Source organism: Hylobates moloch, unplaced genomic scaffold (genome assembly GCF_009828535.3).
Source record: "Hylobates moloch isolate HMO894 unplaced genomic scaffold, HMol_V3 SCAFFOLD_10, whole genome shotgun sequence".
Classification (NCBI taxonomy): domain Eukaryota; kingdom Metazoa; phylum Chordata; class Mammalia; order Primates; family Hylobatidae; genus Hylobates; species Hylobates moloch.
Genome location: NW_026652285.1, coordinates 108,033,226 through 108,061,162, shown reverse-complemented (window position 1 = coordinate 108,061,162; position 27,937 = coordinate 108,033,226). Strand labels below are relative to the sequence as shown.

Here is a 27,937-nt window from a genome sequence, read left to right as displayed (position 1 = left end):
GGCGCGCCCCCGGCGGCTGCGGCGGCGGGAGCGAGGCGACCGCTCAGGCCGCGGCAAGTGACGGCGGCCGGGCCGACGGGAGCCGGGGCGGGGCGGCGGCGGCCCAGCTAAGGAGAGCGCGGGCGGTCTGGCCCCGCCCCCGCCCCGCCCGCCTGCCCGGTGACCTTCAGGGGCCCGGGCGGCGGGCGCAGACCCCTGCGGCGGCGGCGGGATGTTCGTGCAGGAGGAGAAGATCTTCGCGGGCAAAGTGCTGCGGCTGCACATCTGCGCGTCCGACGGCGCCGAGTGGCTGGAGGAGGCCACCGAGGACACCTCGGTGGAGAAGCTCAAGGAGAGCTGCCTCAAGCACGTAAGGCCGGGCCCCGTCCCCTGCCCCCAACACCCGCCCCGGACCCCTCCGACTGCGGACCCCGCCTCAGTCCCCGAACCGCCCCGACCTGGGTTCCGCCGCCCAGTCTGCAGCTCCCAGGCCCTCTCCTCCGGGGGTGGAGGCAGCGCCTCCTGCCCTTTTGCCCGACTCTCCCCCTTTCGGATCCCACATCTCTGGACGCTCGTCCCGGGCCTGGCCGGCCGACACCGGTCACTAAGCGCTCGCCCGGTGCCAGCCGCCCGGCCGAGCCCTGTACACGCCAGCCTCTCAGTTAACTCTGCAGCTACGCAGGGAGGTAAGGGCAGATCGGGAAACCGAGGCCTGGAGAGTGAAATCGCCGACGGAGCAGGGCCTCATGACTTTCCAGCAGTTGTACGTTTTTGCTGTTGGGGTGAGGCTTTCTTTTTTCAGCAGCATCTCTGAGAGCTGAGAATTAGGCTCCTTCATTAAGAGGCCCCTTCTCCTTCCTCTCCCCTTCCCGCAGAGCCGGCTGCTTGGAGCTCTTTTCCTGGCTGGCCCCAGGCCACTGTGCCTTTTAGCTGGAGTCCCTGAAATAGTGCCGCTGCGGGACAAGGCCCTGCGCCCCTGCTTTTCTGCAGAGGTAAAATTGGTCAAGAGGGAAGGCCCAGGAGTAGGGTCTCCTCGCTGAGACACTGTTTAAAGTTTATTCACCTGAAATACTCCTGTGTATTTAGTTCCTTAGGTTGCTGATTTTTGGAACTAGTTCTCGAAAGGACTCAGTAAGGTCAACTAAGAAGCCTGTCCGTGTGTCAGACTGACCTCCTGTCTATACTTAACATGATCTGAGGGCTTGGCAGAATTTAGGCTGAAGGAGGCTGTAGCTTTCTAGTGGTAACTCCATGTGATAAGTTACATATCTGTGTTGACAGGTTGAGCGCGTTAGACTTCAGCTAAGTGTGGTCTCTGAGGATAAACTTCAGTTCTTACCATAGCAGCTGCTCGCATAGAGTACTTTCGAGTTGCTTTTGGGAGCATGGTTCTGTGGAGTTCTGGAACTGTCAGAGGCAAGCTTGGCAAGCCCCCTTCTGGAACGCAGTGGCTGTGAATAACTGGGAGGTGCTGGCCTCAGGATTCACACCAGGGAGGGGGCCGAGCCTCCTGCGTTCAAGGGCCGGTATGTTTTGGCTGCTTTCTTGCTTTTCTTCTGCCTCAGTCCGCATTGATTTCGCCGTCTGAACAACCATCGGGGCAGCACTAAGCTCCAGTGCCGGTAACTCCATGGGCATCCAGGCTGTTTGAGCCAGGTGTTGTTGCTTGTCTAGTTGGGTGTGTTTTAAAAAACTTCTCTGGGCCGGGCACGGTGGCTCACACCTGTAATCCCAGCACTTTGGGAGGCCGAGGTGGGCGGATCATGAAGTCAGGAGATTAAGACCATCTTGGCCAACATGGTGAAACCCTGTCTCAACTAAAATACAAAAAATTAGCCGGGCCTGGTGGTGTGCGCCTGTAATCCCAGCTACTTGGGAGGCTGAGGCAGGGGAATCGCTTGAACCTGGGAGGCGGAGGTTGCAGTGAGATGAGATCGCGCCACTGCACTCCAGCCTGGCGACAGAGCAAGACAAAAAAAAAAAAAAAGAAAAAGAAAATTATACCTGTGGTGCAGTAGAGTTTTTGGTATGTGTCATAAACATTCATGAAATTCCAGCCTGACCCACATGGCAATACCCCTTCTCTACTAAAAATGTAAAAAATAGCCTGGCATGGTAGCGGACTCCTGTAATCCCACCTACTCAGGAGGCTGAGGCACAAGAATCACTTGAACCTGGGAAGCGGAGGTTGCAATAAGTGGAGATCGTGCCACTGCACTCCAGCCTGGGTGACAGAATGAGACCCGTCTTTAAAAAAAAAAAAAAAGGGAGTTCATGAAATTGCCAGAATAGAACACAGTACCTGCTAGTATAGCTGTTAAATTTTCCATTTCCTAGATCGCATGAAGATGGGTCCTCAGATAACAGATTGCATCAGGTACAAGCAGAAACGGTCAGTACTCTTCTGGGGAGGAGCAGGATGTAGTGGGGTGGGGGTGTGAGGGCCTCCCTACTCCAGCGGCCTTGGTTGGGGCTTTTTTGCTGCCGTACCCCAGCTTCTGCCGAGAACAAAGAAGCAGAGTGACATGGTCGTCCTAGTGCTTCCGTGTTGTTCCTGGTGTGCTGGTGACACATGGACTATGGGTTTTTTGGGAATCAGTATGAGAATTATTTTGGAAAATTGCATTTCATAGTCTGTATTCTGAACTTGACAAATGAACTAGTCTGCAAACTTTAGGATCATGAAGAAGCACCCCCAGTATTTCAGGGAGCAGAGCCATTGTCAAATCCAGAGGCACTTGAGGGGTTCTCTGCCCTGTCGTAAATGGCAGGAGTGTGTCTTCCCTGTAGCTGCGTCCCCCCAACATCCCCTCAGCCTGGCCAGTTTTGTGTGAAGGAGTGACAGCCCCTGAGGCCGTCAATCCCTTTTTCAAAACCGTTTTCAGTCTTGAGAGCAACAGAAAATTCCAGTTACTCTTAAAATGCCAGCGTTGAGAGGTGAAGTGTGTGCTTAGATTTTCTTTCCCAGCAAGCAGTTGTGTGTGCTGGGTGTTTCAGAGCCTCTGTGGCAGCAAAGGGAGGTGGAAAGTGAGCTGACAGCGGGGCGTCTGCCCAGCCACCTGAGACGTCCGAGGACGGCCTGTCCTGGGGTGGTGCCCCGGCCCCGCTCCAGGCTGGGCCACGCTCCTGACGCACAGGCTGAGCCCGCTACCAGGTTTAGAAAGTGCCCAGTGAGGGTTTCATCCTTTTCTGATCTTCAGATAATTCTACCATCTAACCTCAGGGGATCTGTAAGAGCAAAAAAATAGTCAGCCTCCTCTCCGCCTAGCTCTGAGTTCTGAAGGGCTTTCAGGCCAGGCTGCGGAACGTGGGTATTTTGTGAAACACAGAAGCGCAGCCCCTCTCCTCTCACCCCACGATTCCGGCTGGGGAGGCGCCATATTTGGTTAGGTGGGCACTGTTTGGTGTGGTGTGCTGTGCTGTGGTGTGGTGTGCTGGGTGTGTCGGGCCGTGTGGTGCTGAGGCAGATAATAGGGTGGAGTCGTGGAGCTCTGGACCAACTTGGGCACGAACATGCAGGCACATGTGCTGATCTTGGTCTTCATCACATGGCACCATCAGTGTTTGCCGTTCTTCACAAAATGGTGAGCCAACATGCCTAGCCCCTGTGTCCAAAGGAAAGCAGGACTCCCGCAAGCCAGTGCCATGTGCATGAGTCAGGGACAGCTGTGCGCTGTTTTGCAGAGAGGATGCTGGCTGAATTGAGGAGCAGGATCTACCCCTGCCAGCAGTTGGCTGTGAGGTCTTCGTAATGGCGGGGTTGGAAGGGGTCACGGCCATCTGCTCCAACTTCCTCTTGGAGTTTGCAGTCATTAGCTGTCAAGATGGCTTCCCAGGTCCCCCGTGAGCGCTGGTCGGAGGTGGCTGTGGTGTGTGTGAGGGGGATCTCCTCACTGCTGCCCATGTATTGCCTCCTGTTCCCTGCCCTAGTGTTGCAGGGTTTCCAGGGCCCTGGTGCCTGCATGCCCATTGGTCCACCTTTGAGCAGCCCAGGGTGCAGCATGGCTGTTGCTTCGTGAGCTGGGCCACGCCGACAGCAGTCATGCTAAGTGGCCCTCTTATCCCAATCTTGGGCTGCAACATGGCTGTTGCTTAGTGAGCTGGCCAAGCTGAGAGCAATCATGCCAAGCGCTCCTCTTATCCTGATCTCGGGCTGTCTGCAAGCCAGTCTTCTTTCTGGGCAGCCTTTCTGGCCCCTTTCATGCATCTGTGGAAAAAAGAAAAACAACTGCCCAAAACTTAGGTAGATCTTTAGGTCATCAGGAAACAATGGATCTGCTATTTTCATTTAAAATTATTTTCCACATCTTTCTAGACCAAAGAAGCAATTCTGGTGGCTGCGAATTGTCAGTAGGGTGTGGTATATCAGAGCTGGGAGCTTGTTTCAGGAGTACTCCGTGGGCTGGGGATCAGCTCACTGGCCCAGGGGATCTGGCGCTATGATGCTTCATTTGGCATCTACCGTTAGTGGGAATTCTTTAATTTCATCCATGGTGTAATTTCTTAGCTCATAAGAAAACCCAGTAAATTCCTGGTGTGGCTTGGGATGCCAGGTCCTATATTATTAGAATTACGATTTACTTATTTTCTATCTTGAAATATCTATTTTTCCCCAGTGTGCTCATGGGAGCTTAGAAGATCCCAAAAGTATAACCCATCATAAATTAATCCATGCTGCCTCAGAGAGGGTGCTGAGTGATGCTAGGACCATCCTGGAAGAGAATATCCAGGACCAAGGTAAGGCTACTGTGGGCAGGCGGGTTGGCATCAGGCATCGTGTGCTGCTGGGGGCGCTGGAGCCAGGAGGGGGTGGTCCACCCACAGGAGTCAGTGTTCTGAGCTGGACACGAGCACAAAAACGAGATCGACTAAAAGCATTCTGTTTTTCCTTTATTAAAAAGAGTTCCATTATAGAATATTTGTGAAAAACAGCAGAAATTGAAATTGAACAAGCAGCAGACATTTGAGAAGCCAAAGGTGAATTTCGCTTTTAGTTCTGTTTCAGAGCAAAGCCAGAGACTCCAGGGGTTCTGCAGGTTTCACCTTCATTGTGGTGATTGTTGTTGGCATTCTAGTGCAATGTTAGACACACACATCCATTTAATTGCTTATGGTTTTGTGTCTGGAGGCACTTGAAGAGCAGACATCAGTTTTGTCTGTGTCATTCAAATAATGCGTTTAATTATGGAATTCCTTGAAGTAAGCTGTTTTGAAAATCCTGGAAGTATTGCTAAGATACCCACTGAGATGACCATCAGGCTCCAAGCCAGTGGGGGATGGCCACCGTCGTGGGCTGAGGATGAGCCACATCTCAGGTTTTGACCTCTGAGGGTTAAGACTAAACTCTCCAGCCTCACGGACTTTCTCAGAACTGAGCCGGTTAAAATGCCCTTTGCAGGATTGTCACCAATTCTTTGCACAATTATTGGGGCCGTGCTGTGCACGCTTCCTGGGCCACGGGTCACCTGGGGGTTCGTGCCAGGCCTGGGAGCTTGTACCTCAGCTAGGGCCTTGCAGACATCATGCAAAAGTGAGGGAAGGCTGGTGTAGATGCTTGGTTTAGGGGGGACCAAGCCTGGTCCTTTTTTGAGACAGGGTGTCGCTCAGTCACCCAGGCTGGAGTGCAGAGGTGCAGTCAGGCTCACCGCTGCCTTGACCTCCTGGGCTCAAGCAGTCCTCCCACCTCAGTCTCCCAAGTGGCTGGGACTACGGGCGTGTGCCACCATGCGCAACTATTTTTTGTATTTTCCTAGAGATGGGGTCTCGCCATGTTGTCCAGGCTGGTCTTGAATTGCTGGACTCAAGTGATCCACCTGCCTCGTCCTCTCAGAGTGCTGGGATTACAGGAGTGAGCCACTGCACCCAGCTGAAGCCCTGCTCCTCTTCTTTTTTTTTTTTTTTAAGATGAAGTCTTGCTCTGTTGCCCAGGCTGGAGTGCAGTGGTACAATCTCGGTTCACTGCAATCTCTGCCTCCCGGGTTCAAGTGATTCTCCTGCCTCAGCCTCCCGAGTAGCTGGTATTACAGGCGTGTGCCACCACGCCTGGCTAATTTTTGTATTTTTAGTAGAGACGGGGTTTCACCATGTTGGCCAGGTGGGTCTTGAACGCCTGACCTCAGGTGATTCGTCCGCCTCAGCCTCCCAAAGTGCTAGGATTACAGACGGGAGCCACCACGCCCAGCCGAACCCCTGCCGTTCTGTTCTCAGGGCATCCAGCACCGTTTATGCCATTCTGTGGATATGAAATGATAACCAGTGTGATGGATATACGTGTTGTTTTTTCTAGATGTCCTATTATTGATAAAAAAGCGTGCTCCATCACCACTTCCCAAGATGGCTGATGTCTCAGCAGAAGAAAAGGTAAATTTCAAAGTTTGCAGTTGGGGACCTTGATTGGTGGAAGTCTACATTTAAGAATTATAGGCTGGGCACGGTGGCTCATGCCTGTAATCCCAGCACTTTGGGAGGCTGAGGCGGGTGGATCACAAGGTCAAGAGATCAGGACCATCCTAGCCAATATGGTGAAACCCCGTCTCTACTAAAAATACAAAAAAAATTAGCTGGGCCTGGTGGCGCACGCCTGTAATCCCAGCTACTCAGGAGGCTGAGGCAGGAGAATCTTTTGAACCTGGGAGGTGGAGGTTGCAGTGAGCCGAGATCGTGCCACTGCACTCCAGCCTGGCGACAGAGTGAGACTCCATCTCAAAATTAAATAAAAACTTAAAAAGAATTAAAAAGAAGTTCTCTATACTAGTTGTTCACCAACCCCCACGTTCGCCATTTACAGTAGATGTGGTTATAAGGGGTTGTCTCTCCCGGCAGAGCCTGTTTAATCCATGTCAGTCCTGGTCCCTGCTCACGGGACCAGCACAGAAAACCTGCCTCTGAGTTTTCTGAGACAGAGAGGAGAGTAGGGACACGTCCTGCGTGACGGTTCACTCCCGCACTGCTGTCCACCTTCACCTGCGTGTGCTCCCGTTCCCTCCTCTTCCCAAGCAGCCAAGTCAGTCCTGACAGAAAAACGGAGGAAAGTGGGTAACCAACCACCGCACAGAATAAGGGCTGCGCATGCAGAGAGCCGCCGGTGAGGGAGCACTCGTAACAAGCTCCGCCTCGCACCGCACAGGCTCAGCATCCCCATCCAAAAATCCGAACGCGGAAATGCACTGCAGTCTGAAACTTTTTGAGTGCCGACATGACACTTAACAGAAGTGCTCATTGGTGCTTTTTGAGTTTATTATTTGGAATGCAAATATTCCCAAATCTGAAAAAACCTGAAATCCGAAACAGTTGTGGTCCCAGGCACTTCAGATGAGGGATACTCAGCCTGCACTGTTAATGCTGAGAAAGGCTGAGTTCTGCCCACCTTGTCTATTTCTTGCAAAACAGAACTGGATGTCATTGGTGTTTACATTCACTCACATGTTACTGATTCACGGTCTGCGCAGTCCACTTGCGCGTGTACCTTAGGAACGCCGTGCAGTGTGGTGTTTACTGGCTGCCCCAGAAGCTCATGCTTTGGGAAGCTCACTGAGGAGAGGAAGATGTGTTCTGCAAGTGCGTGTCCTACCCCACAGCAGGGCCCACGCCCACGCCCAGCATGGAGCCTGCTGGCTAGAGGGCAGCCACTTTTTCTCTGCTGTCTTTGCATTACTCATCTCAAGGGTAGAGGTTCTTGCTTGTGCTTTGAGAGGTTAAGGAGAGCGTTCACCCCAGAGAAAGAGCGGGTCAAACTCTTCTGGGCTAGGCTCATGCCTGGTAGTGCATAAGCTATTTTTGGGTTTCATCTGGGACCACGGGTCCCCAGGAAGAGCACCCTGGGCTTGGGTCCCCTCCTTATCTTCAGTCACACCTGGCCACGCATGAGTGACACACAGGCTGCCGCCCCACCCATCTGCAGTGGACAGATCTGGGCCTGCCTCCGCCTGTCCCCGAGTCAGGCCTGTTTCTGGGAACTGCTGCAGGCAGCATTCACAGTTCTCAGATTACAGTTTGACTGTTGGTGTTCAGACTTACAGGCCTGTAAATAATATAAACAGCAGGGTCTGACCATACAGCCATTGCCCCACAGCCTCTTGGGTGGGTAGCTTGGAGCTAACCTCAGGAGCTTACCTTTTCTCTTCAAATATTTGCAAACCGAAACATTGTAAGATGTCAATTCATATTTTTATGAATTTATTATTATTATTATTATTATTATTGAGACAGAGTTTTGCTCTTGTTACCCAAGCTAGAGTGCAGTGGCGCGATCTCGGCTCACTGAAACCTCTGCCTTCCAGGTTCAAACGATTCTCCTGCCTCAGCCTCCCAAGTAGCTGGGATTACAGGCGCGTGCCACCACGCCCGGCTAATTTTTTGTATTTTTAGTAGAGACGGGGTTTCACCGTGTTGGCCAGGCTGGTCTCGAACTCCTGACCTCAGGTGATCCACCTGCTTCGGCCTCCCAAAATGCTAGGATTATAGGCATGAGCCATTGCTCCTGGCCTAAATTAATTTTTAATTTAGTTTTTGTTTTTGTTTTAGAGACAGGATCTCACTCTGTTGCCCAGGCCACAGTGCAGTGGTACAATCATAACTCACTGCAACCTTGACCTCCTGGGCTCAAGCAGTCCTTCTGCCTCAGCCTCCCGAGTAGCTGGGACCACAGGTGTGTGCCACCACATCCAGCTAATTTTTGTATTTATGAATTAATTTTTAAGTCAAAGTGACGTATGTTTTTAAAAGGTCAAATAATACTACAAATCTTTTAATAAAAATTAGTAGTCTTTGCTAGGTGCGGTGGCCCACCCCTGTAGTCCCAGCACTTTGGGAGGCTGAAGTGGGAGGATCACTTGAGCCCAGGAATTTGAGATCAGCCTGGGCAGCACGATGAAACCCTGTCTCTACAAAAAATATAAAACATTAGTTGGGCCTGTTGGCACAAGCCAGGCAGTGCACACCAGGCTGGAGTGTGTGGTACGATCTCACCTCACTGCAACCTCTGTCTCCTGGGCTTAAGCGATCCTTCTCCCTCAGCACCAGGAGTAAAGCAGCTGGTACTATAGGTGTGTGCCACCACACCTGACTAATTTTTGTATTTTTTGTAGACATGGAGTCTCACCATGTTGCCCAGGCTGGTCTTGAACTCCTGGGCTCAGGTGGTCTGTTCACCTTGGTCTCCCCGTGTTGGGATTACAGGCGTGAATCACCGTGCCCGGCCCAACCACTCATAACTCTTGTTATCTTTAACAATTCTCTTCCTGATTTATAAATAATATATGTATATTATTATTCCTTGAATGACCAACTTTAGTCTCTATTGACTTCTTAATGAAGAGGCTACAGTACCTCTCTCCTCCCTTGAGGGTTAGATCATAATGTTGAAGATCTCAGGGTTTTCATTACTAGTATAATTGAAGTGTAGTTTTCAGCTGTGAGCAAAATTGATTAAGATTATCCATCCTTCTTACACAACTATATTTTTCCTGGAATTAATATTTGCCTCTTGCTTTCGTTTGCTTGTTGAGTTTCTTATAGGCTTATCGCTGATTTTTTCATGCTCTTCCACAGAGCCAATAAAGCTTCTGGAAACATGGTCACAGATGTTAGGTCACTGGGGTGTTCCCTCCCTCCACATCCCTCTGGCCTGCGCATCTGTCTGAGTCGCTGCCTTCCAGGCCTGCTGCACAGCCTGGCTTTCCTGCCTCTTTCCTGTGTTAGAGTTTGCTAAGTCTGTGCAAGTTTTCCGTTGCCACCTAACAAATTGCCACACACGTAGCCGCTTAAAACAGCACTTGGCTTGTAGCTCGCAGTTCTGTAGGGCAGAAGTCTGGCTGGGTGAGCTCAGCTGGTTTCTGTGCCCAGGGTCTCGAGCTGAAATCAGGGTGCTGAAGGGCTGCGTTCAGGGTGCTGAAGGGCTGCTTTCCTTTCCGAGGCTGGGAAAGATTCTGCTTCTGAGGTCTTCTGGCGGTTGGCGAGTCCAGTTCCGACCCATTTTCTTGCTGGTGGCCAGCTGGGGGCTGCTGTCAGGGCCTGGGCACGGTCCACATTCCTACCCACACAGCCTCCTCCTCCTTCAGAGCCAGCAACAGGATTTCTGAAGTGTTGAATCTCTCTTTCCAGAAAGAGACCCATCCCTTTTAAGGACCTGCCTGATTAGGTGAGGCCCACCAAGGATCGTGCTCTTTCCCCAGAGTCGGCTGTGCTGCGTGATATAACCTGACCCCAGAGTGGAATGTGTCCTGCTCATGCTCTGCAGCCACGCACGGGCAACTGCCACGCCTGGGGAGCGTGCAGCCGTCCTCGAGTTCTGCCTGCCGCAGGACCAGGTGTCTTGTTCTTCTCGATCTGTCCCTTGGTCTGGTGGAGCCTGACTTCCTCTAGTGCCCGGGAGGGGAAACCATCTTGAGGCCTTGTATTCCAGCGCAGGAGCTGTGGAGGGGGTGCCAGCCGTGTGCAGTACGCAAGGCAGCTCTGAGCCGTTCCTCCCTACACCAGCCGCCTCCCCTTCCTCTGCTCCTTCTGGAACCTTCTGCCATCTGGTGTGCTTTAGTGTTCTGGAATATTCCATGGTGTCTCTGCTGCAGGTCTTTTTCTCTTTGCTATGCCCGGCACATTGACTCTGGAGATGCAGATGTTTGAGTTCTGGGAAATTTAGTCCTGGAAAATGTTCTGAATTGGTTTATCTCCTTGTTTTCTTTTCTCTTTCTGTAACTCTTATGAGTTGACTGGTAGGCCTGTTTTCTGAGGGATTCCTTGACTTTATCTTCTAAACATTCTGTAGCCTTTTTGATCTGGCTGTAACATGTTGAAATTCCTAAGCCGGTTCTCCCCCTCAGATGATGTCTTCTAGCATTCCGGTGTGTTCCTCTGCGGGCCGTGTGTCCTGGCTCATAAGCACTATCCTCTTCCCTGCTGGCTCCTCACTTTGTGTTGCTTTCTGTTGTTCCTCTTCCTTTTTTTTGAGACGGAGTCTCACTGTCACTCACCCAGGCTTGAGTGCAGTGGTGTGATCTCAGCTCACCTCCCAGGTTCAAGCGATTCTCCTGCCTCAGCCTCCCGGGTAGCTGGGATTACAGGTGTGCACCAGGACACCGGGCTTATTTTTGTATTTTTAGTAGACATGGGGTTTCATCGTGTTGGCCATGCTGGTCTCGAACTCCTGACCTCAAGTAATTCACCCACCGCGGCCTTGCAAAGTGCTGGGATTACAGGCATGTGCCATCTTCCAGAGGCCCTGGATCTTGTTAGCAGCGCTTTGGGACTGGGTGGCTGGCTAGGGCACTGCCCTTTGGGTGCAGACCCTGCCATTTTGCCCCCTCCCACCTCTTGGCTGTGTCTGCCCCGCTCCCCTGCTGCTGGGTCTCCCTGTTGAGGGTGCTGGGGGTGCTGCTTTCCCTCTCATGAGCCTAGGGCTCCTGGCCTGGGGTCTCAAGCCCAGCTCTCTGGGAGCTGCCGGCAGGACTGGATGGCAGGGGAGCACAGGGCAGGGCGGCGGGGGGTGGAGCGCTAGCTCCTGAGGCTCACTTCCTGCCCCCTGCCACTGATGCAGTTCTAGGAGGCTGGAATGGTCTTGCGTCCATGCTCTGCTCTTGGCCTGAGCCTTTGTAGCTCCACTGATGCCTCCATCCTCGTCCTCTGCCGTCTTCTGAGAATGTGCTGTCACTCTTCCGGTTCTGTTTCTCTCCCATCACTTTTGTTCTCGTGAGTTTCTACTGCCATAACTGCCCGCCAGGAGCTTCCCAGAAGGAGCAGAGATGAGTTCGTGGTTTTGGCCTCAGGGCTCAGCTGCAGCCTGGGTGGTTCTTCTGGAGTCGCCTCCCTTGCCCCAGCCCTGCCACAGCCCCCGTGTGGTTGTCATTCTATGACCCTTGCTCTTGCTCTGCCCCTCACCTACTGCTTCACTCTTATTTACGGCGGAGCAGAGGCTGAGGACACGTCTGCTGTCCCTGGGCCTTGCACAGAATTCTCCAGGCTCCCCCAGCTCATCAAGGAGTTTACACCTCTGGCTCCTAAAGGAGATGGAGTCTTTCCTGGGCAGAGCTCTGCTGATTCAGTTTTCATCATCTTTTTGCTGCTCTTACGTTTATCTCGGACTTTCTGATTACTTTTCTGTGTAGAAAAAACAAGACCAGAAAGCTCCAGATAAAGAGGCCATAGTCCGGGCCACCGCCAACCTGCCCTCCTACAACATGGACCGGGCCGCGGTCCAGACCAACATGAGAGACGTGAGTGTCAGCCCAGAGTGGCGGCGGGCGCATGGGGTCCCCGTGTAGGGGATTGCCGTGGGGGGGTTCCCGTGGGGCGGGGCAGCAAGAGGAGATTCTCTGGGAGTGTGTGGGGAAGCCGGTGGGTGGGTCTATAGGACTGCACTATTTTGCATTTTTTCTGTAAATCAAAAATTATTTCCAAGTAAGAGTTGGAAAGCCATCTGAAGGCGGGACTGAAAAGATAGATATCCCTGGGAAAACGTCAGTCCGGCCCTGAGTTTGGCAAAACCGTTTAGATAGAATTCTGAACCCGAAGCGGTTGGATCATCTGAGGTCAGAAGTTTGAGACCAGCCTGGCCAACGTGATGAAACTCTGTCTCTACTAAAAATACTAAAAATCAGCTGGGCATAGTGGCAGGCACCTGTAATCCCAGCTATTCAGGAGGCTGAGACAGGAGAATCACTTGAACCCGGGAGGCGGAGGTTGCAGTGAGCCGAGATCGCATCATTGTACTCTAGCCTGGGCAGCAAGAGCGAAACTCCGTCTCAAGAAAAAAAAAAAAAAACCCGTGAGTTATTTTGGGTCAGAACATTCTGAGTTAAAAAAGAAAAGTGTTTGCAGTGCTCACGTGGATGCCACAGCAGGCAGGGGAGGCACGTGCTGTGCCAGGGTGGGAGGACGGCTGGCTTCCAACTTCATCCGATGCCAGTCCGACCTAAGGGCACTGCCATAAGCCCTGTTTCATTTTAGGAATGAACCTCTTGGGGTCTCTTCCAGAGAGTTCTGTGCTGACCAGGGCATGGTGGCTTTTCCCCAGCAGCCAGCATGTGTGTCTCCCATCCTGTGTGTGTCCGGCTCAGAGGTATTTGTCTAATGTGGTGTCTACACCAAGGCTCACACTTGTGTGAGAGTAGGGACAGCTGACGCCTGACCTCTAGGCCCTGTAGCCAGGAGGTGTTCTGGAGGGCATCTCCGGTCCATCCCACGGCTCCTCTTGCCTGGGGAGGACAGTGATGGCTGCTGCAGATGCTGTGTGGCAGCCATGCCTCCACCGGGGGCTGGCAGACTCGTGGGCGTGGAGCCTCAGATGATTCTGTTTTCTTCAGTGAAGCCAGAGAGGGTCTTCAGCTTGCCCCACACCTGTGCCAGCTGGGCCGATGGTTTCCTCACTGGGCACAGGCTGAGTATCAGGCCAGCACTGAGCGACCATCACCAGGCATTCCTGTCCCTTTCCACTGGCTTCACTCCCACCTGCAGGGAGGCCCTTGGCCCTGCCACTCCCCTGCCTTGCCCTCAGCTGCTCCTGCTGTCTTGCAGGAAAGCAGTGTCATCGCCACTCTCAGAATCAGAGTTCTAGGACAGGGGAGCAAGTCATAGATCCAAGTAGGTTTGCTGGACATTTAGAGAATTGATCTCCTTTTTTTTCACCACAGTTCCAGACAGAACTCCGGAAGATACTGGTGTCTCTCATCGAGGTGGCGCAGAAGCTGTTAGCGCTGAACCCAGATGCGGTGGAATTGTTTAAGAAGGCGAATGGTATGAGTCAGCCCCGATGCTGCATTCCAGGCGCGGTTCACTGCCGGCCTTGGGGAGCGTCTGCAGCTCCACGCACTGACCGGAACCTCAGTGCTTTATGGAAGCACTGATGAGGGGCTAGGGCCTGCCTCACTGGCAGCTCCTGTTGATACGCCTGAGGGCGGGCAGGCAGAGCTCAGACAGATAATTGCTGCAAATGTTTGTGCTCAGATAAGGCCCCTGAGCCTGAGGCTGGAGCCCTCATGGCCCTGTGTCTCCCTGCAGCAATGCTGGACGAGGACGAGGATGAGCGTGTGGACGAGGCCGCCCTGCGGCAGCTCACGGAGATGGGCTTTCCGGAGAACAGAGCCACCAAGGCCCTTCAGCTGAACCAGTGCGTGGGGGCCACCTCCTTCCCTTGCCGGGGACATGTGGGGCCTGGTCTTGGGGGGCTCCCACTGTGGGTGACGTCCTCCTACCGTAAACTCTTTGACTGAATCATTTCTAACGTGTGGGGTTTTGAAGAGGTACCTTAAATATGTGCCTCCAAAGTGTTTTTGGGGTGAATGTGACAGAACAGTCTGTGTAAATTCTCTTTGGGCCGTTGTGTGAGAACTCAAGGTGAATCCCGTTCGTAGCAGGGACACGGCCTCTAACAGTCTTCTCAGGATTCCCATGTGAGTTACTTGCCCTGCTTCTGTGTTCAGATCTAAAATGAATGATCCGAGATCCAGGGGCAGCCGGGGGCAGTTCCCCGTGCTCCCTATCTAAGCCCTCAGCAGAGACCTCTGGGTCCGCTTACCTCTTCTTAAACATGGGCTTCTGTTTCTGCCCAGGGTCTCAAGGTAGTCTGAGGCAAGGACCAGAGCTTCAGTCGCCCCTGTGTTCATTCAGGTTCTTGTTGCAAGGGTCACCAGCTGATGCTGGGGAAGTCACTACCATAGCAGAGGCTCTTGGGAATGGACAGGAGGCGAAGGCCCTGGTCCGTTAGTCTGGAGTGTTGGAAAGAGTCTCTTGCCTTGCAGCATGTCGGTGCCTCAGGCCATGGAGTGGCTAATTGAACACGCAGAAGACCCGACCATAGACACGCCTCTTCCAGGCCAAGCTCCCCCAGGGGCCGAGGGGGCCACAGCAGCCGCCTCCGAGGCTGCCGCAGGAGCCAGCACCACCGATGAGGAGGCCAGAGATGAGCTAACGGAAATCTTCAAGAAGATCCGGAGGAAAAGGGAGTTTCGGGCTGATGCTCGGGTATGTGTTACTAGACCTATCTCCAGGCAGAGTCGCCGTGTCCTCCCTTGAGGTGGCGCCATGGAAAGGAAGCTGGGGCTGCGTGGCTGCCCTTGGGCTGAGCCGGCTCCTGTCCCAGGAGAGAGAGAAGCTGGGGAAGGGGTTTACAGGCGGGCCTGGGAAATGGCGAGCCTGGGGGCGGTGGGCCTGGGGACCGTGGCCCGAGTTTCTGAGCACACCTGTAGGTTATCCTGGCTTGAATCCAGGCGCCTCAGTTTCCTCTGTGTTGCCACGTTTGTCACCTTTTGAAAAACTTGATATTTTACAGTTCCTGCTGACCACTCATCCACAAGCCGCCCCTGTTCGGCGGCCTCTCTGCGGGGTGGGGGCCCTGCCCAGAGACTGGGAGGGTCATTTGCCGTGGGGGGTGTCCGTGAGCGAGGGGCTGCTCAGGCTGCCAGCCGCCTCCGTGGCACAGTCTGCAGGGCTGAAGGGTCCCTGCGCCTGTGTGTGTGGACCTTCCTCGCCCGCGCCTCATCTCCCCGTTCTTGCTGCTTTTTCCTGTTCTTTGATTTGGGTTTTACTTCCTCCTTGGAGGTTTCTGTCTGTCTCCGACATGCTCAGATGGCAGATCTGCTCCATCTGCACGCTCTCGTCTCACATGTGGCACTGATCGTTTCCTTGGGGTGTGTGACACTGTGCTGTGGCCTCACCTGCGGAGCTCGTGTTTTCCATGGAGTTCCATGTGGCCAGGCTGTAGACATCCACCTGGGGTGATTCTGAGTTTGCTTCTGCCGGTGATGAGTGGGGCTCCTGCCCCGCCATGTCCTGCAGTGTAACCCTAGGCTTTGCAGCTCAGGTCTTCCTTGCACAGGGTTCCGTGGAGACAAATGCTTTTCTTTGTTTCTTTTAAAATTTAATGTAATGTAAAGTTCTGGGATACATATGCAGGATGTGCAGGTTTGTTACATAGGCAAATATGTGCCATGGTGGTTTGCTGCACGTGTCAGCCCATCACCTAGGTATGAAGCCCAGCATGCATGAGCTATTTTTCATGATGCTCTCCCTCCCACAAACCCCCCGATGGGCCCCAGTGTGTGATGTTCCCCTCCCTGTGTCCATGTGTTCTCATTTTTCAGCTCCCACTTATAAGTGAGAACATGAGGGGCTTGGTTTTTTGTTCCTGTGTTAGTTTGCCGAGGACAATGGCTTCCAGCTTCATCCATGACCCTGCAAAGGACGTGATCTTGTTCCTTTTTATGGCTGCATAGTATTCCGTGGTGTATATGTCCCACATTTTCTTTATTCAGTCTATCCAGTTTCTTTTCTTATCTGTGGGCATTTGAGTTGATTCTATGTCTTTGCTATTGTGAATAGTGCTGCAGTGAACATATGTGTGCACGTATCTTTGTAATAGAATGATTTCTGTTCCTTTGGGTGTATACCCAGTAATGGAGTTGCAGGGTCAAATGGTATTTCTGTTTCTAGGTCTTTGAGGAATCACCACGTCTTCCACAGTGGTTGAACTAATTTACATTCCCACCAACAATGTAAAAGCGTTCCTATTTCTCCACAGCTCACCAGCAGCTGTTGTTTCTTGACTTTTTAATAATCATCATTCTGACTGGCATGAGATGGTATCTCATTGCGGTTTTGATTTGCATTTCTCTAATGATCAGTGATGTTGAGCCTTGCACTGTCGCCCAGGCTGGATTCTTCCTGCCTCAGCCTCTTGAGTAGCTGGGACTACAGGCACACGCCCACCACGCCCAGCTCATTTTTGTATTTTTAGTGGAGACAGGGTTTCACCATGTTGGCCAGGCTGGTCTCAAACTCCTGACCTCAAGTGATCTGCCCGCCTCGGCCTCCCAAAGTGCTGGGATTACAGGTGTGAGCCACCATGCCCGGCCAACTGTCTTCTTTTGAGAAGTGTCTGATCATGTCCTTTGCCCACTTTTTAATGGGGTTGTTTTTTCCTTGTAAATTTGTTTATTCCATGTAGATTCTGGATATTAGACCTTTGTCAGGTGAATAGATTGCAAAAATGTTCCCTTCTGTAGGTTGTCTGTTCACTCTGAGGGGAGTTTCTTTTGCTGTGCAGAAGCTCTTTAGTTAGATCCCATTGAGACAAATGCTTTTCTAGTCTATCTTCCCATCTTTTCAGGATCCTGGTTTTAAGTAAGGGTCTCAGTTCCCAGTCCCTACCTCCCATGGGCCCAAGGCGCATGTTCTGTCTGTGCGTGGACATCAGACCCCGCTCTCCCAGGGCAGCCCCTGCGCACACCCTCTCACAGGGCTAGCTTTCTGTCTCTTCCTTCTTGGTTTTTATCACTTGTGGATATCCCTTTCTTGTGAGTTTAGCTATGCATTTAGAAGTTTCTCTTTTTTTGAGACAGTTTCACTCTGTCACCCAGGCTGGAGTGCGGTGGCACAATCATGGCGCACTGCAGCCTTGACCTCCTGGGCTCAAATGATGCTACTTCAGCCTCCTGAGTAGCTCTTACAGGCACGCACCACCACCCTGGGCTAATTTTTTATTTTTTTTTAATTTTGTACAGATAAGGATCTCCCTGTGTTGTCCAGGCTGTTCTTGAACTCCTGGCCTCAAGTGATCCTCCTGCCTTGGCCTTCCAAAGTGCTGGAATTACAGGCATGAGCCATTGTGCCCAACCTAAAAGCATTTTTGTTTTATTTTCATCTAGCATTTCTAGGTTTAGCAGGAAGTTTGTCTCGTTGTGCTTGTCTCCTAGGGAGCCAAGTTCACATCGGATCCTGGTAGCCTGTCTGAGTGGAGTGGTCACTCTCCAGCTGGGTCCCTTGTGCACTGAGGTTGGACTTTGCACTCTCCTGTGTTGAGGTCCTGCACAGTCTCTTAGAGGTTGTTAGTCATATTCTTTCTTGCCATCTTAAGCCTTTTTGTTAAATATAGATGCTCATTCTTAACAATCTTAACGTGCTCGTTTTCCTACGATCTTCCCCATTGCCGTTCCCTCCTGTCATCTCTCTGTGTCAGAACATTCCGTAGAATGTCTTCTTTGATGAAAATCATCACAAGGTGGTCAAGGCTTGAGGGGCCAGCCCATCAGTCCTGCTAGCCTTTGGTTTCTGTACGAGTAATGAGATCAGGCAGTCGTCCAGTAGGGATGGAGATATTAGCTTCGTTACCGAGAAAGGATTGGAGAGCTCTGACTTGAGCCAAAACAGATTTCCTGCTGCCCCTGCCTTCTCACTGGTGGACAGGATGCCTGCTGTCCGGGGGCAGAGCTGGCAGGGCCCAAGGTCCTGCAGCCTGTGAGTGCAAGGCCCCTCTCCCATCGCTTGCCCACAAGCAAGTCTTTGCCCCCATGGGCTGGGAGGGAGGGTGGGGGCTGCCAGGTTGTTGCCTCAGGAGTAATGGGGCATCATTTCCTGGGCTGAGGTAGAAATGAGGGACAGTGCTTCCTATTGAAGCTAGTGAGAAGGGCATCCTATCCTTGAATTCAGTAGATTCCAGGCTATTCTGTATGACTTTGATATCAAAATATTGTACGGTGGGTTCTTCCAGAGTTCATTGTTGGAGCTCCTGGATTAGGGTGTGGCTCAGGAAGGCAATTGTGATGGACCATAAATAGAAGATACGGAGTTTTTTTCTTTTTTGAGATGGAATCTTGCTGTGTTGCCCAGGCTGGAGTACAGTGGTGCGATCTCGGCTCACTGCAGCCTCCACTTCCCAGGTTCAAGCGATTCTCCTGCCTCAGCCTCCCAAGTAGCTGGGATTACAGGCGCCTGCCACCACGCCCAGCTACTTTTTGTATTTTTAGTAGAGATGGGGTTTTCCCATGTTGGCCAGGCTGGTCTTAAACTCCTGACCTCAAGTGATCCTCCCACCCCGGCCTCCCAAAGTGCCGGGATTACAAGCATGAGCCAGTGCTCCCAGCCGGGACTTTTGACCTGATCATGCACACAGTTTAGCTCCAGCCAGCATCCTTCCTGAGCTCCACCCCAGCTGAAGTCTTTTTCTGCCAGGTTCTCTTGGAAGCATCTGACAGTGCAGTCTAGACTGGCTGTGGACATGCACGGTCCGCGGGGTGCAGTGCTGCATGAGGTCAGCCTGGGTGGTGCTGGGAGCTGTGTGGGGCTGGCACCCCTAGACCGCCTTATGGTGACCGGAAAACTGCCAAAGAAGGAGAGGACTCTGGGGGCTTCAAGAGAGTGGGATCTGACCTTTCAGGGATTAGGAGAGGCCCTTGAAATTTTGATGAAGGCTTCATCTTATTTATTTATATTTTTTCAAATTAGACCCGTTTAAACATTGTGTTATAAATCTCCAGAGTAGAGGATGTATTATCTTCTTACATGAATTGTGTCCAGAAAATGTACGTCCTTCCTCAAAAACGAATTAACTTATGTTTAGTTGTAGCTTAAGTTTTGTTCAATATTAAAAGTTAAAAAATTAATTTTAGGAATTTTTTTTTTTTTTTTGAGACGGAGTCTCACTCTGTTGCCCAGGCTGGAGTGCAGTGGCGCAATCTTGGCTCACTGCAAGCTCCTCCTCCCGGGTTCGTGCCATTCTCCTGCCTCAGCCTCCCAAGTAACTGGGACCACAGGTGCCCACCGCCATGCCCAGCTAATTTTTTGTATTTTTCGTAGAGACGGGGTTTCACCGTGTTAGCCAGGATGGTCTCCATCTCCTGACCTCGTGATCCACCTGCCTCGGCCTCCCAAAGTGCGGGGATTACAGGCGTGAGCCACCGCGCCCGGCCCTAGGATTTTTTTTTCTAGGATAAAATCTGAATAAAACCTTTTTTCACAGATTACAATGGCATTTTTGTTTCCATTGAGATTGCACTTACTGACGTGGCCTTTCTCTAATGCCACTGCTTCTTGGGTAACAAGGCCCTCTGGGGTAAACCTGCAGTGGCTGCTGAGACAGTCTTATCCACACAGTCATCGGGACAAACCTGAAAGGGTCTGAAGTTGGCCTGACTGCCATGTGTCCACATAAGTGATGCGTTTCTACCTGTCACAACCTGTGGCTCCCTGAAGACAAGCCTGGGAGCTGCACTGCCCCCCTGGCTCTGCTAACTACAGTCATCCCTGCGCTTCCGCGGCTTTAGGATGCTGAAAACCAAGATCTATTTCACTAGAGCTGTGAGGACAGAACGTGGATGGACAGCATCTGCAGTGCTGTTGGGAGCACCCTCCGCTAGGGCGCCGGGGAGCGGGGCCCCTCTCTGCACGCAGGGCGCTGGTTCCTCGGCCTCCTGCCGCCTCCAGCGAGCTAACGGCTGTGCTGTCCTCTAGGCCGTCATTTCGCTGATGGAGATGGGGTTCGATGAGAAGGAGGTGATAGACGCCCTCAGAGTGAACAACAACCAGCAGAACGCTGCAGTGAGTGTCGGGCTGTGGTGAGTGAGTGTCGGGCTGTGGTGAGTGAGTGTCGGGCTGCGGTGAGTGAGTGTCGGGCTGCGGTGAGTGAGTGTCGGGCTGGAGTGAGTGTCGGGCTGCGGTGAGTGAGTGTCGGGCTGCGGTGAGTGCTGGGAGCCTCACCCATGAGTGCCCCGTGCATGGTGGGGGCCGTGTGTTTGCCTACTTTGACATGCAGCCGGCTATGTGGCTCTTAAAGTGAGACAATAGGATAGATGGCTCAAACAGTATAAAAATTTAAAAATACAGAATTCTAGGCTTTGTCTTTTTAGAAGGGTGCCTTATATGTACATATTTTATGGATGGGTAATTTGTTTTTTTTTTTTTTTTTTTTTAATTTTTTTGGAGTCAGGGTCTCACTCTGTCCCCCAGGCTGGAGTGCACCGGTGTGATCACACTCACTGTAGCCTCGACCTCCTGGGCCCAAGTGATCCTCCTGCCTCAGCCTCCTGAGTAGCTGGGACCACAGGCATGCACCACCATGCCCGGCTAGATTAGTTTTTTAGAGACGAGAGCTGCCTTTGTTGCCCAGGCTGATCTTGAACTCCTGGCTTCAATTGATCCTCCTGCTTTGGCTTCCATAGTGCTAGGATTACATGCACGAGCCACCACACTCAGCCCATTTTTCTGATTAAACTGACTCTTAAGAATGATTCCCATCCTATGCCCGTGTGCCAGCTGGGCTGATGGAGCTGTGCCTGGGGAGGGCCCTGTGGTGGCCCACACCCCCCCCCCACCATCCCCCATGCCAGTGGAGTTGGTGGCTCACACCTCCAAGACAGAGATGGGGAGCCTGTGTCCTCATGGCTCCAGCACTACTGACTGCCCATAGCAGGACCACAGGCAAGCTGGGCACTTGGTACATTTGTTATTACCTTCCCAACACTCCTGGGTGGGCCATGCTGGCCCAGGTAACCTGGCAAGCGGCAGCAGTCAGTGATCTCTGCAACGCCAGGGTCTGCAGAGAAAAGCAGACTAGCTCTTCCTTCTCTGGCCTGGTCTGATGTGCACAGCAGTGAATCCAGACTGAGTTTGTCTTCATGGTAGGGTCCCTTCCAGTGAGATCAGCCTTGGGGGCTCAACAGGAACTCATAGAAAGGTGCGGGAGCTGTCATGCCTGCTGCTGGTGGCGTCTTGCGGAGGCACTGAAGGCGCTAACGGTGGCATTGGTGCTCTTGGCTTTGCAGTGCGAGTGGCTGCTGGGGGACCGGAAGCCCTCTCCGGAGGAGCTGGACAAGGGCATCGACCCCGACAGTCCTCTCTTTCAGGCCATCCTGGATAACCCGGTGGTGCAGCTGGGCCTGACCAACCCGAAAACATTGCTAGGTATGTGCGCCTTCTTTACGCTAAGTCGCGGGTCGGGGAGGCTGGCTGGTTCCCTTGCAGGACATGTAGATGCTGCAGAGGTTACACGGAGAATCCAGTGCTGAGGATCGCCGTGCGCTGGCAGCATGTCCTGCCATGCAGGTTGGCATCCTGTGGGTGTAGCTCTGCTACGTCACTGTGGGGCCCGCAGTTCAGGTTCTGATCATGGCGTGACTGTCTCCTGCATGATGACTCTGACACAGGCTTCAGAAAACCAGTGCCAGTGGCGTTCCAAGGGCCAGCGGGGTGGAGACTGTGCCAGTAGCTTAGGAACTCACGGAGGACAAGGTGTGGTTTGGGCTTTTGCTCTTACTACTCGTCAGGGTCTTTGATGGCAATTGTTTACTTTTATTATGAGATACCTACATACAAAAGTGTATATGATGTTATAACTTTAAAGAAGAATAAAACTAATAGCCACCTATGTACCATTCACCTCTGGGCCTGGGGTGCCCCTCTTCTGCGCACCTCATCCCTCCTTCCAGTGTGGCCGTCGCTGTGGCCTCGGCTTACCTCTCTGCTTCCCTGTAGAGTTTTGCCGTATTTGTGTCTCCTCAAACAATCTCATTTGTTGCTGCCTTTTTGTAAGTAGAATCAGGTTTTAAGCAGGCCTGTGTGACTGACTGCGTTCTCTGTGGGGCTTGTGGAGTATTTTGTTGATGGAAGGCCCCGGGAACCCAGTGCTCGTCGGGTTGTCTGCATGTGGTGCCACTCCTGATGTCCTTTTTTTTTTTTTTGAGACAGAGTCTCGCCTTGTCACCCAAGCTGGAGTGCAATGGCTTGATCTCGGCTCACTGCAGCCTCTGCCTCCCAGGTTCAAGCAATTCTCCTGCCTCAGCCTCCTGAGTACCTGGGATTACAGGCGTTCACTACCATGCCTGGCTAATTTTTCGTATTTTAGTAGAGATGGCTTCCACCATGTTGGCCAGGCTGGTCTCGAACTCCTGACCTCGTGATCTACCCGTCTCAGCCTCCCAAAGTGCTGGGATTACAGACCTGTTGGTCCCCAGGAGCTGAGTTCCTGGATGTTGGGAGGGCCTTTGCCACCCTAGCAGGCTGGAAGTGTCTCTGGAGCTGTGATGGCCGTGCCCTGATCTTGAAGGCTGGCCTTCTTTCAGAAGCATATTGGCCGCCTGTAGAACCTCGGCCGTGAGAGACCTTCCGCTCAGTGTTTGGCCTGCTTTTCTCTTGGATTGCTTTTTTATTCATTCAGAAAGGTCCTCACCTCCTGGATGCTGACCCTTTTCCCATTATTTGTGTTGCAGATGCCGTTGTTCAGTTTCTGGCTTATTTCCTCATGCTGATGGGGAGAATCCCGTGTTTTGGTGTCCTTCAGTGTGTCTGTTTTCATTTTAGGTTGTGAACCTTTAAAGAAAACCCTCCATGGCTGGGCGTGGTGGCTCACGCCTGTAATCCCAGCACTTTGAGAGGCTGAGGCAGGTGGATCACGAGGTCAGGAGTTCAAGACCAGCCTGGCCAGGATGGTGAAACCCTATCTCTACTAAAAATACAAAAAATTAGTTGGGCGTGGTGGTATGTACCTGTAATCCCAGCCACTCCAGAGCTGAGGCAGAGAATTGCTTAAACCTGGGGGGCGGAGGTTGCAGTGAGCTGAGATCGCGCCACTGCACTCCAGCCTTGGCGACAGAGCAAGACTCCACCTCAAAAAAAAAGAAAAAAGAAAACCCTCCTATCCCAAAGTCAGAAACACGTTTTCCTTTTTTTAATTTTTTTTCCAAAAATGTTAAAGGTTTCTCTTATTTAAGTCCATAATCTACCTAGAAGTATGTGTGTGGTGTGAGGTAGGGATCTTCTTTGTACCCAAATTCTAAAACTTGAGAATGGACTTTTGTGAGTTTATTTTTATTCTTAGTGACTCATTTCACACTGAAAGCATATTCCTCCTAGCTCTCCAGCTGTTTGTATACCTTAGGATGTTAGTGTGTGCTGCCTTGGGGTCTGTCCAATAACTTTTTCCTTTTTTTTTTTTTCCCTAATAGAAATAGGCTCTTTCTCTGTCACCCAGGCTAGAGTGCAGTGATGGCGCCACTGTCCATGCAAGATCTGCCCCCAGCACACACACTTGCCCACCTCCGTATCATAGACAAGACCTCCATTATTTTAACTTGTATTCCTTTTGGTTATTAGCAATGTTGAATACCTTTCTTTGGCCATTGCATTTCTTCTTTTACATATTGTCTATGCATGTCATCTATTTGTTTTCTTTCTTTTTATGGAGACAGGGTCTTGCTCTGTCACCCAGGCTGGAGTGCAGTGGTGCAATCACAGCTCACTGCAGCCTTGACCTCCTGGGCTCAAGTCATCCTCATGGGTAGTTATGACTACAGGCACACACGACCATGCCCAGCTAATTTTTTTGTTGTTATGGGGTCTCGTTTTTTGCTCAGGCTAGTCTTGAACTCCTGGCTTCAAGCAAGCCTCCCACCTCTGCCTTCTAGAGTGCTGGGATTATAGGCAAGAGCCATTGCGCCTGGCACATCTGTTTTTCAATTGCAATATTAATTCTAGAGCCTCCTTAATAGCTTCTTGGATGTTAGGCACATCTGCCTTTGTTGCGTTTTGTAAACTTTTTGCTCTCTAATTTTGTGTGGCACTTTCTGACATACAGAAGTTAGGATATACAGAAGGCAGTCCTTCCTCAGGTTGAGCATGGTGGCTCATGCCTGTAATCGTAGCACTTTGGGAGGTTGAGGCAAGAGGATTGCTTGAGCTCAGGAGTTCAAGATCAAGACCAGCCTGGGTAACATAGCAGGACCTCCTCTCTACTAAAAAAAGCAAACAAACAAAAAAACAAAATCAGCCAGGAGTGATGGTACACGTGCCTGTAGTCCCTGTTACTCGGGGGACTGAAGTGGGAGGATCATTGAGTCTGGGAGTTCAAGGCTGCAGTGAGCCATGATCACTCCACTGCACTCCAGCCTGGGCAACAAAGCAAGTCACTGTCTCAAAAAACAAAAAAATTAAATTCAAAAAGGAAAGTCCTTCCTCAGATAAATAATCATCTGTGTGGTTTTTCATATTTAACTCTTTATCTTTTTGTTCAACTCTTTCATCCTTCCAGAATTTATTTTGCTGTTTATTGAGAGGAAATGGGAAATTAAGTTCCCTGCCCTGTGTGTGAAACAGCTGTTTCGTACCTTATAATTTGTTCTTTCTGGGTCTTTTTCTGAGATTTTTATTTTTATTTTTATTTTTTGAGATGGAGTCTCGCTTTGTTGCCCAGGCTGGAGTGCAGTGGCATGATCTCGGCTCACTGCCAGCTCCGCCTCCCGGGTTCACGCTATTCTCTTTCCTCAGTCTCCTGAGTAGCTGGGACTATAGGCGCCTCCCACCATGCCCGGCTAATTTTTTATATTTTTAGTAGAGATGGGGTTTCACCGTATTAGCCAGGATGGTCTCGATCTCCTGACCTTGTGATCCACCTGCCGCCGCCTCCCAAAGTGCTGGGATTACAGGTGTGAGCCACCGTGCCCGGCTTTTTCTGAGATTTTAAAGCGTTTTTTGGAGACTTTTAATCAGAACACCAGAGGATTGTTTTAGGGCCTGGGGGTTGTCCAATGATGAACAGAGCCAAGTCGGGTTCACTTTGAGCTCTGCGCTCAAGCCACGGGCTACTGGGCAGTGAATGGCTGTGAGCTCTGTAGTGAGCACTGTCCCTGGAGCCTGTAGACCTGAGGCCACTTATGTTGAAGCGCGTCCGTGTGTGTCAGGTCAGCATGGAGCCATCCATCTTGGCAGAGGGGCTGGCAGCCGGCAGAACGCGTGCTCCTTCACAGTGGGTGGAGCGGAGAGCTGTTTGCTAAAAGCCACCTGTTTGAGGGAGAGTTTTGTAAAGCTGTTAAAACCCAAGTTTTCATTTTGAAGAAGTGCTGTGTTGCATTTTTAATGTGCTGGTTTTTTAAAGAAGTAATTTTCTGAAGGCTGAGCATTATGTTTTTCCAGTTTGTTGTTAACTTTGCAACAGTGTCTGTGTGTGTCCTTTCTGCATCTGCTGACCTTCTCGGGGTGGGATTGGAAGTGGAGTTGTTGGGGAAGATGATTTTTGAGCCCTGGCGGCTGCCAGACAGCTGCCCAGAGTGGGGGTGCCATGAGCACGCACAGGCACACTGCCTACCTGCCAGAATTGAGTGCATGATTCTCTGTGATCAGATCTGATTTGATGGGCGCCTCCGATGGAGCTGGATGGGTTTCAGCCTGAGAGTGCACACTTAGCAGTGAGCTCTGTGTGGCCTTTGTATTGGAGACGCACCCTCTTCATTAGGAAGCTGCCGAAGAGGAAAGTCACACCTGTGCCTGTGGGCTGAGTGGGGGCGTGGGCACTCAGGCTGGCTCTGTTTTCCCTGCAGCATTTGAAGACATGCTGGAGAACCCGCTGAACAGCACCCAGTGGATGAATGATCCAGAAACGGGGCCTGTCATGCTGCAGATCTCTAGAATCTTCCAGACACTAAATCGCACGTAGGTGGCACCGTTCCACTCGGCTGTCAGGCCACAGCAGCCCCCTGGCACGGCCTGAGACCATGCAGAGTGGACCTCACCTGGAAACTTACCTTCAGCGCCTCAGCCCTGGACTGTTAGAGGTGCCGCAGCTGCTCCCGCTCTCTGATCTATTGCTTATAAACTCCGGTGACGGTAGTGTGCAAGGCTGTATTTTTAGCATCTGACAGGTGTTTACAAAAAAGTGGTTGTCGCACTGGGAAGTGGAGTGATGGCCTCCTCTCCAGTGCTCCTCTGGGCTCTCGAGTTGCTGCTTGAATTGCCCCGTAGACATTTGCTTGGAGAGTCCACTTGTTATTTGACGGAGGTAGGTTTCAACCCAGAGTGTTAATGTCAAGCATGCTAATTTAACTAGTTACTCACAGATGACTTTTCTTTAATAAAGTCCCTTTTCCTATTTCCTGTCTTGGTCTTGTCTTGGTCTTGTCTTGGTGCCGCACAAGAAACCCGTGCGTCCCTGAGAGTCTGCATCCCCACGGCTCCGTGCTGGCTGCTCTGACCCGGGGCGGGCGCCAGGGCCACCGCAGCACGTGGGAGGCCTTGTGGCCATGTTTGGTTGGCAGAGCCTCGTGTTGTATTGGGTTTAAGGGACTGGAGCTGAGCCCGTATTCCCGGGACACAGGTCCCGGGCCCAAGCACGGCAGCCCCCGCCTACCTTTGGCCTCTTCCTCCTTTTTTTTCATTTTAAAAAACACGACCTGTGTCTTAAAATGAGAAAATGAATTTTTTTTTTTTTTTTTTCCGAGACGGAGTCTCGCTCCGTTGCCCAGGCTGGAGTGCAGTGGCGCAATCTCGGCTCACTGCAAGCTCCGCCTCCGGGGTTCACGCCATTCTCCTGCCTCAGCCTCCTGAGTAGCTGGGTCTACAGGCGCCCGCCACCACGCCCGGCTGATTTTTTGTATTTTTAGTAGAGACGGGGTTTCACCGTGTTAGCCAGGAAGGTCGCGATCTCCTGACCTCATGATCTGCCCGCCTCGGCCTCCCACAGTGCTGGGATTACAGGCTTGAGCCACCGTGCCCGGCCGAGAAAATGAATTTTGTTTTTGTGAACTCTGCTCATTATTGTTGTTGGAAGCAGTCAGCTCCGAGCTGTTTGTTTTGAACTTCTCTTCTGAACCAGCCCCTCTCCTTCCCTTCCCTGCCCACTGGTGTGGGAACCTTAGCTGAACTCTAGTTGCATTTTAGCTGAGTAAGAATGTTTTCGGAAAATGTTTCTCTCCACACATCTAGGTCTTTTCATTGTTTTTGAGGTTTAGATGTAAAACTAAAATTAATTTAAACTCTTTGGGCAGAAATATTAAAAATGCTTTTCAAAAGTAACGAATCTCGGCCAGGTGCAGTGGCTCACACCTGTAATCCCAGCACTTTGGGAGGCCGAGGCAGGCGGATCACGAGGTCAGGAGATCGAGACCATCCTGGCTAACAGGGTGAAAACCCGTCTCTACTAAAAATACAAAAAATTAGCCAGGTATGGTGGCGGGCGCCTGTAGTCCCGGCTACTCGGGAGGCTGAGGCAGGAGAATGGCGTGAACCCGGGAGGCGGAGCTTACAATGAGCGGAGATCGTGCCACTGCACTCCAGCCTGGGTGACAGAGTGAGACTCCATCTCAAAAAAAAAAGTAGCGAATCTCACTTCTTTTTTTTTTTTTTTGAGACCGTGTCTCAAAAAAGAAAGATGCCTGTCCCCTACCCTGCTGCCAGGCCACAGGCCACAGGCCCTTGGCCCGCCCCACGCCAG

At 51.8% G+C, this 27,937-nt stretch overlaps 1 protein-coding gene across 1 annotated transcript; it reads left to right on the top strand.

Moving 5' to 3' along the window:
• UBAC1 (UBA domain containing 1) lies at nt 1-26,596 on the top strand. Its single transcript, XM_032165628.2, has 10 exons — nt 1-349; nt 4,596-4,716; nt 6,266-6,339; nt 12,078-12,185; nt 13,602-13,704; nt 13,969-14,077; nt 14,709-14,931; nt 20,194-20,280; nt 21,504-21,642; nt 26,049-26,596. The coding sequence occupies exons 1-10, from the start codon at nt 212-214 to the stop codon at nt 26,162-26,164; spliced, it is 1,218 nt and encodes a 405-aa protein (XP_032021519.1). The 5' UTR covers nt 1-211; the 3' UTR covers nt 26,165-26,596.
• Nucleotides 26,597-27,937: the final 1,341 nt, after the last annotated feature.

Coding starts and splice junctions, on each gene's coding strand:
- UBAC1 (XM_032165628.2), top strand. CDS start 212: ATGTTCGTGCAGGAGGAGAAGATCTTCGCGGGCAAAGTGCTGCGGCTG. Junction 6,340..12,077: donor ATGTCTCAGCAGAAGAAAAG/GTAAATTTCAAA, acceptor TTTTCTGTGTAG/AAAAAACAAGACCAGAAAGC. Junction 14,078..14,708: donor AAGGCCCTTCAGCTGAACCA/GTGCGTGGGGGC, acceptor CTTGCCTTGCAG/CATGTCGGTGCCTCAGGCCA.